The 8,398-nt window shown below is 37.8% G+C and overlaps 1 protein-coding gene and 1 long non-coding RNA gene across 3 annotated transcripts; one reads left to right on the top strand and one right to left on the bottom strand.

Annotated features, from left to right (window-relative positions):
* Positions 1-201: 201 nt before the first annotated feature.
* Positions 202-1,245, bottom strand: LOC116188723 (defensin-like protein 183). The gene is made up of 2 exons (XM_031518207.1): positions 1,194-1,245; positions 202-551 (listed from the first exon to the last, which is right to left on the bottom strand). Exons 1-2 carry the CDS (start codon positions 1,243-1,245, stop codon positions 202-204), a joined length of 402 nt encoding a protein of 133 aa, XP_031374067.1.
* A 2,602-nt stretch (positions 1,246-3,847) lies between these two features.
* On the top strand, positions 3,848-7,767 carry LOC116189023. 2 transcript variants are annotated; one of them, XR_004152296.1, is made up of 6 exons: positions 3,848-4,144; positions 5,295-5,396; positions 5,699-5,768; positions 5,853-6,000; positions 6,616-6,828; positions 7,196-7,767. It is a non-coding gene; the product is annotated as an uncharacterized LOC116189023 (long non-coding RNA). The 2 variants fall into 2 exon arrangements; XR_004152295.1 differs by having other exon boundaries at positions 6,616-7,767.
* Positions 7,768-8,398: the final 631 nt, after the last annotated feature.

Below are 8,398 nucleotides of genomic sequence, written 5' to 3'. Positions count from 1 at the left end.
ATTACAAAGGAGACAAAAAGGAAATATGCAAAAGGTTATATATATATATATATATATATATATATATATTAGGCCCTGGCTCCCTATGTAACCAAAAAGGATATATATATTAATGAATCGATGATGCCCTCTATTATTCATGAATCATTTCAAGGAACTTTCGTGGTAGGGAAAAAAAAAAAAGAAAACTCTCCTCCTCTCTTAACCACATGCATACTGACACTGGCACAACCAAGTCCTGGGCAACATGTTACAGAACCCTGTGCCTTGCTTGTATTTGCTGGCGCAGTTCGCGTTGCAGCAGTCGTTCTGGCACTTTACGCTGCAGAGTCCTGCACCACCCGTGCATTGCTTCTGAGGCGGCTCTGGGGGCTGCTGGCAATCATAATAACACGTGCACAGGGAAGGCGTGATGGAGTAGTCACAGCTCCCTTGAACACCACTTTGCCCGGGATGTCTCGCGCTGCACCTCGCTTCGCAGTCCTTTCCGCAAAGACCCAGTGATTCTGAGCATGGCGCCGCCCCTTCGACATCACGAATCTTTGTCCCACCTTTTAACATAATACAAGTAATGACAGTATGTATTAGGTTCCGAGGCATTCCGACCGAAAAGCTAACTCCCGTGCGGATGAACTGACAAGGTTCGGTGGCGAACAATGCAATTCATTGGCTATAATGCAGACACCTCCATCTTTTTTACTAGAACTCTCAACTAGAGATGCAATGGGAACTGTGTTTCCTCGACATATTGTACTGGATCATGGTTAAGTTACGCTAATAAATGATTTTCCACTGTAGTTACCCAAAAAAAAAACAAGAAGATATTACATTATTAGGTTCACGGCTTCATATACTTTTTTTTTATTACAACGAAGATTTATGAGCCTAATACTATAAAATAAGAATCCTAATAGCTGATAAACAGGGCACCGATAATCCCTACATGAGTATCGAACCCGAAACTTTTTAGTTACCAGGCATGCGGCTTCATACACTTTACATCCCCAACATTGATATTACAAGAAAAACTCTATTTCTAATGCAATGCAACGCGGTTAGGAAAAACAGAGATCTTATATACTTTATAGAATCATATTAATATCTATTAGAGGCAGATATGGCATCAATAAACTCTTTGCCACACATGGGGCCATCAATCGGAAGGAGCACGGGACAAGAAAGTACACACACACCTGCGAGGACGAGGAAGACAATGAGGAGAGATGCACTCAAGCGATTAGCCATATCTGAATATGATACTTGACCAGCTGACTGACTTTGTTTATGGAATTGGACGTACTTATAGACCCATTGCACTCAAGATTTATGGAAGCTTAATATACTCGCCCCTCCACTTCCTATATATATATATTTCATATATTGCCAAAAAATATATCGATTTCCATAAATAAATAAATAAAAACGTATGTACTTTTTCTTTTGTGTGAATCCCGATATCCATAATCCCAATTGAGCCCCAATTAAGGCATAAAAATCTCCAGTATTGATTTTTTTCATTCACAAGATTCGAACTCGAAACCTCATTTAAAGGAAACAAATGACGAACCGCTTCAACTAACCCATATTGGTAAACATATATTTTTTTGGTTGAATCGTAAGAATTACCAATTAAGTGTATGTATATCAATTTGGTAATGTAAATAATGCTTCTGTTTTCTATTGGTAAAACCATTTTCTAATATGTGTATTCTACATATATATTTCCATATGTTGGAGTTTTTCCAAGAAAAACTTGTTCTCACACAAAAATTCTGAGTGTAAAATTCCAGCCAGTCTTGTTGATCGATCCTTCATGTACGGCATGTAAAATGCGAGAAAATACTAATTCAGACGAAGATATAAATTCATAAACGAGCTAAAAATCGATGTGCCTACTGATTAGCAGCAGAGATTTGGTAATTACTAGACTTGAATCTAGAGGATTCATTACACTTTCAAATATCAGGTTGTGCAAACTGAAAGAAACACCCGTTCAATTTTTTAAGGTATAACCATTAAAAGTGAGTTTATTTTATAAAAACTGTGAAATTGATTAATTAAATAAACGTGTCTTTGTTCATTAAGCAGTTAAGGCCAAATAATCTCCTCAAAAATCAGAGTGATTTTCCTATTACTTATGGATAATTTACTCAAAATCTAGGCGATTAACTCAATGTCTTAAGCGATTCATTTTTGCTGTACGATAGAATCATTAAATTTTCTAGATGAGTATACTCTAAACTTAATTTTCCTCTATAATTCGGACGACATTTTCCCAAGTCTTCTACAATATCTTTGGGTAATGCTATATCACTGCTTGATAGTCTGTCGAGCAATGGAGATCGTCGAGGACTGGCGAAATAACAGATACGCAGCCTTTGACTAGAGTGAAGAGATTGGTGAAGCAGCCTAACTTGTTAATCTATTATAGTTCTAGATCTCCGGTGACATATTTCAGATGGCAGAAATTACTTGCTCGACAACGTCATGCCCAATGACTTCATAGACAAGCAATAAGGCATATCCATCTCATAGCAAGTATGCTAAAAAAAAAAATGAATCTGTGGTAAGAAAATCCATCTAAGCACATAAAGCAACATTAGAAACTGAAACTGCAGGGATAGAAAAGGGATACAATGCAGTGATAAGCTCTCACGTGTAGAAATAAAGAAATTTCATGTTCAATTTTTATCCGTGGGATAATTACTTGAACGCATTTATTTTTATTTCTATTTCCTTATATCATGCAGGCCCTTAGGCCTCCTCTGTAACCGATAAAAAAGTAAAAATAAAAATAAACTCAAATTAAACAGGGACAACATAAACATAATTGGGGCTTAGGCTTCTAATCTCCTACATCATCATCGACAAAAACAAACGCGCGTGACGGTTCCAAAATCATGCGAATATGCTCCATGCCCTAAAGTCCTATAGGACAGAGCTAGAATCTAGCCAATCTGCACATATGTTACCACCCTTCCTGTATATTTGACGACCATTTAACATAGTTAAAAGCAATTTGATTAACCATATGCAGCCTCAATTTGTACAGCACATTGGTAAGGACCAGGTTCGTCAAACATCTAGCTTGCAAATTCAACTAATTAAATCCAAGTTTTGATTTGATGTTCCCCTGAAGGTTTAATAGGCTGGCAGATCATTTCTTTTATCCTACTACGTTGATTCTGAAATAACAAGTAGGACGTAATTAGGAACTAACTAGTTTGGAATACATCAATGTCTTGTGCTAGTGCGAGAAAAGTAGGAGTAATTATATGGCATTTGGCCATGACTATGTACATATTAGAAGTAATTAATTGGAATATTACATTAAATAGATCATTTTATTTTTCTTCTGATTTTGGGTTCTATTCTTGCTTATATCTTGTTTGGAATAGCCGGGAGGGGGATCGTTCTCTTAAAAGAAGACCTCAAACCATAATTTATAAAATAAGAAAAATGTACAAAAAGTATCTTAAATGTACAATTGTTTATATTACAAGCTAAACATAAAGTCATATATCAACAAAACAAGAGTCAACTAATGCTAAGACATGTCTTAATGATTAGTATTATTTGTATCGAGAAAGGGTACTTGACCTTGAAATAACAGTAAAATATTCTAGATCTTCCAATGTCATTTTCAACAATTTTAAATGATAATCTATCTATATATATATATATATATACTATATGTATATATAAGAGAACCTCCTTCGTGTGCTTTTCACGTTGGTATGTTTTCACGCGTACGGACACTGATTAGAACCTTTTTTCGATTTTAAAATGGTCATTCTTTTATAAAGGGCTGGCGTTTCTGACTTTGACATGCCCTTATGCCAACGAAATTGCTTTCTGGCTTCATCCTGCCCTCGCCTGCACCCGCACTCGCACTCGCTAGCCCGCGCCAACCAGTCACACCCAGCAAGTCACCTCTCCCTTTGCGCCTTCCCCATTACACCATTGCACGTTTCGCTTCATTCTGTCTCTGTGCTTATGTTGCTCCACACCGTTCTCTCTATCTTTCGTGCACTCATATCCGCCAGTACCAGCTTTTGGCCCATGACATAAAAAAGTTGTGGCTGGGATCCTGTGGAAACTGACTGCACCTTTGACATTCAGAATCGATTGGACTCGTTTACAGGTTTTTTTCCTGGGAACATTTATGCTTCACCTTATTTGATCGCTGACCGCTGCATTTTAAAGCTTTGCACCACTTATGAAATTGCTACTGCATCGTCTTGCGCCTCTGGAACCTGGTTTTAATATATTCTTAGCTTGGTTATGTTCTTGTGCTGCTCAGCAATTCGTGCTGTCTATAGGCCAGGATGAAGGCCCAAAAAGTTCAAGCGCCGCCATTGAACAAATGCATTTTTTAGTTTAGATTCCTAAAATAAATAAAAAATGAATTTTTCAAAAATATTCAAAAATGCAAATATGAAAGAACTTTTTTAAAATTATATACTGGGGTTGAAGTCATAATTATTCAGTTGCAGAATTTCCATTTTTATAGAGCATAAACTACGAGAATATATGAACAAATAACTGGTGCCTCTCCGTGGCCACCATACAGCCAGCCCAACTATTGTTCAGGATGTTAACTTCCCAACCTGCCCAAAAAAGATAAAGGATGAACTCGTCACGGGTGATTATGTTTTACCAGTCGGTCAGTTATTGCGACTTTTGCCACCTTCACTCTGCTGAGTTAAAAAAAGGATGTTGCCAATTACAATATAAACTGATTCTGACAGTCGGTATTGTTAATAATGCCCCCATTCTTCCTGTCCTGAATCCGCATCAGAATTACTGGTTCTTCTACTGGTGGTTCTCTTTCTTTTTTAATTAACCCCATTCTTGCGCCCGTAAAACTGCTCGTTGCATTGCATAAGAATTGGTTTGCTGGGGTGACGCTCTGCTGTTACATATGTCATTGCTTGGTGAGCCCTATTCTTGCATCCTCTCGATTATATATATAAGTTTCTTGCCAATGTTAAGTGATTGATAGTTTACCTTTGCCCTTCTCTCTAAGTCGGGAATGTAGCATGCACTGTTTATGATCTCTCTTGTTTCAACTGAACTTGGAGAAATGACAAATTTTTACATAAGAAATTCTGAGACGTTAGATAGATTTTGGCTGTAAGGTTTGGAGTTTAATTGTTTGGGATGTATATTGTGGTGGGTACAAAGTGTTGTTTTAGGTTCTTTGCTCTTGCATTTTGCTTCTGGGTGCTTAGATCAATTGACCTATAGAATCTTGATTTTAGCTTATAGAATTAATATTCTTGTTTGCTCAGGTCCTCTCGAGCTCGATTGTGCCCTAACTGAGCTCCTCCACCCTCAGTCGAGCTCCTCCATCCTAAGCTGGCTCATCCCGTCTTTAATTGCCCCAATCGAAGGTGCTACTCTAGCCTTCCCTCTCTTTGCCCTAATCTAAATTTCATTCTCGCTAATTGATTGCTTTTGAATTTCTTCTGCTCGATAATCTTTGTCAGCTCAACTGTTCGATAATCTTCACTGTCGTTATCTGGTGTAGTGAGAGATTCTATGACTCGAGAGATATGAGGTTTCTTAATATCCCTATTTGTCAGTGTGTATTTCATGATGCAAGTAAAGAATTCTGTGGACGACATTTAAAACTTTAAAATGATGATATTTGTCTTGATGCAAATTGAGTAATGGTTGGCGATTGCTGTTTCAGGGCCGTCTCGTAAAACATATGGACTACCTCAGGAGTTTGATAGGAAGGATTTCGGTGATTCCTGTCTGAGGTGAGCGACCATGTCCCTTGTGCTTCAGTGTGCTTTGAACATGATTCAGTCAACCTTCATTCACATCATGTTCACACTCTACAGATTCACAATCTAATCGACTTAAGCCTGCTCGCCCCCCAAATTACCTAAGCTTCACTGAGCCCATCGAAACCAATCCACGCCGTTGCTAGTGGCTTCTCCCACTCCCAGTTGCTGCTCAATGTCGCCCTTGTTGCTCAGCCCCTCTCTGGTAAGTGCTCTGTTTGTGTTTATATTCCATTTGTTACAGTACAGTAATATTGAATGTAAATTTCCTGTTCTTTAAGTTATACGCATTTCTTTCATGACCTACTGGTGAAGTTTCTCTCTTGTCCATCCAAAATATATTATGGAAACCTTCCTTTTGCCTATAAAGTTTGCTGGAATTTCCATCTTCTTTTAATTAGTGTTTTCTTGATTTTTCAATGAATTGATGCCTCCGTGATCAAAATCAGATATATACATATATATATATATAGAAATATACATAATATATATATATAAATATAGATCAAAATTGATGGAGGTAGGGATTGAAAAATGGTGGCAGCAGTCAAATCTCGAGCCCATTGCATTTGGCTATATATGTGTATATATATCGCACTGAAAGTTTCTGTTAGACTCATAGTGGCAGTCCACTTTTAAAAGGGGGTCCCCCATATTCTTGAAAAATTGATTTAGTTTTAGCTGATTTATTAGCTTTCTTTTTTCTGTTTTATTGATCTAGTTTTAGCTGACTTAGCTCTAATTAAGTGTTTGCTGTAATTACTATTCCAATGTAAAATTTATTAATATGGAGTTGTTTAACATATGAATGTCACTATAGTTATTTCAGGAAGATTATATTCGATGTCACTGCCAAATTTGGTTCAAAATTTGAGAATCTTCCGGAGTTCAATCTGGATTCATGGATTGATCCAGAGTGCACAGTCGAGTGTGCAAAGTAGTTCTTGCCATTGCTCCGTCACGACCCATACCACTCCCTACTCTTCTTAAGAGCAATAAACTTCGGTTCCCACTTCCATCTCCAGTTGAAGAGGTAACTTCTCCGCAGTTGCTCCATCGAATTTCAAATGAATATGCAAATTAGGGTTCTCTGATGCAGCTTCTCTATCCTTGTTCCTGTAGCTTTATATTATGTTCATCGTGGAATTGCATCATGTTGTTGAATCTCACATGCATTTGCCAGATATTGTAATGCTGGAACTATATTTGTGCTCCTCTCTGGATGTGCTCTGTCAATCTACTTCCTGCTTGTAATCTGCAACGAACCTTCATTAGAAGTTTTTCACTGCTTATTTGTCTGCTGTTTTTTCATGGATGTTGATATAAGCTTCCATTTATGTTAATATATTTGAATATGACTGCCAAAATGTTGTAATCTGTTGTGTATGTTGTTGGTGGAGCTCTGCCTGAGAGATGGCTCCTAAGGGTGAAGGCCTAGCACCACAGTCAAGCCGTGGGAAAGAGTCCCGTCGTCGTGTGCGGAAAAGAGTTTCCTCAACGAGCTCGCAGTTGCAGGATTACATAGAGTTGTTCAAGGCCAGTTTTAACAGGAAGAAGAGGTCGTCTCCCCCCCAGATTCCAAGAGAAGCAAATCCATATCGAGCTCGGAAACCAGAGAAGAACAGCATCAAGGAGGCCATGACTGTGTTGAATGACATGAAATCCAACATCTCCGTAGACAAATATCTCATCAGTAGCACCCATTTTGCTGATGAGACAATGCGGCAGCTTTTCAAGTGCTATCTCGATGATGTCAGGCGGGAATGGTTGCATCATCTTGTTCACCCTTGAACAGGCACGGTGCATCTACACATCTACTTCTATATTTGTTACGTCATTTATTTTTTATTCCGTTATGATATGCAGAGAACACTTTTTTTTATGTCTGTTGTGTGTGAACCTGCTTTGCTAGGATTTGTTTCCGTTTACTTATGTGAGTATCTCTCTGATGTCTTTTTAAGGCTACTTTTGTTGTTGCATTTGTTTTATATTTGAAACCATCTTTCCTTCGATATATTGTATCAGTTTTTGATATTCTCTCATTATGTTTATCGGTATAGTTTGTAATGTTATAGGAAACACACGATGCCAATACACAGGAGTTCTTCACGATATAATAATGAATCAAGCGATAAAGAAGATTACAGCACAGAACATTTGTTCCTCCTTATAGCAATGCACATTGCAGCGCTCGAAGAACATGTCTGACGAAACATTCTGCGTAGAAATTCACGTTTACAAGAGAGTACACAGTCAAAGTCATTAAGAATGACACTAGTTGTTTCGAGAGTTTCATGATAGATCCTCACATATTTCATAATCTCTGCGATACGTTTAGAACACAATGTGGTATTAGAAATTGCATGAATGGTATCACCGTCGAGGACATAATTGGAATGTTCTTACTAGCACTTGCCCACAGTACTCGATTTGTCGTGGTGGCGGAACGCTTCCAACACTCTAAGGAGACGGTCTCTCGGGTATTTAGAGTAATACTTCAATGAATTCATGTGTTAACACCAATATACATAAGACAAAAAAACGTTGTTATGCATCCTGAAATTCGGAGTTGCCAAAAGTGGTACTTATTCTTTAAGATACTT

Source organism: Punica granatum, chromosome 8, assembly GCF_007655135.1.
Source record: "Punica granatum isolate Tunisia-2019 chromosome 8, ASM765513v2, whole genome shotgun sequence".
NCBI lineage: Eukaryota > Viridiplantae > Streptophyta > Magnoliopsida > Myrtales > Lythraceae > Punica > Punica granatum.
This window is presented reverse-complemented; position numbering and strand designations above follow the sequence as displayed.

What these genes read in the sequence shown, in the direction of transcription:
- LOC116188723 (XM_031518207.1), bottom strand. Translation starts at nt 1,245, where the DNA reads ATGGCTAATCGCTTGAGTGCATCTCTCCTCATTGTCTTCCTCGTCCTC. An exon ending in TGTCTTCCTCGTCCTCGCAG is followed by an intron (nt 552 to 1,193) that starts GTGTGTGTGTAC and finishes TTATGTTAAAAG; the next exon opens with GTGGGACAAAGATTCGTGAT.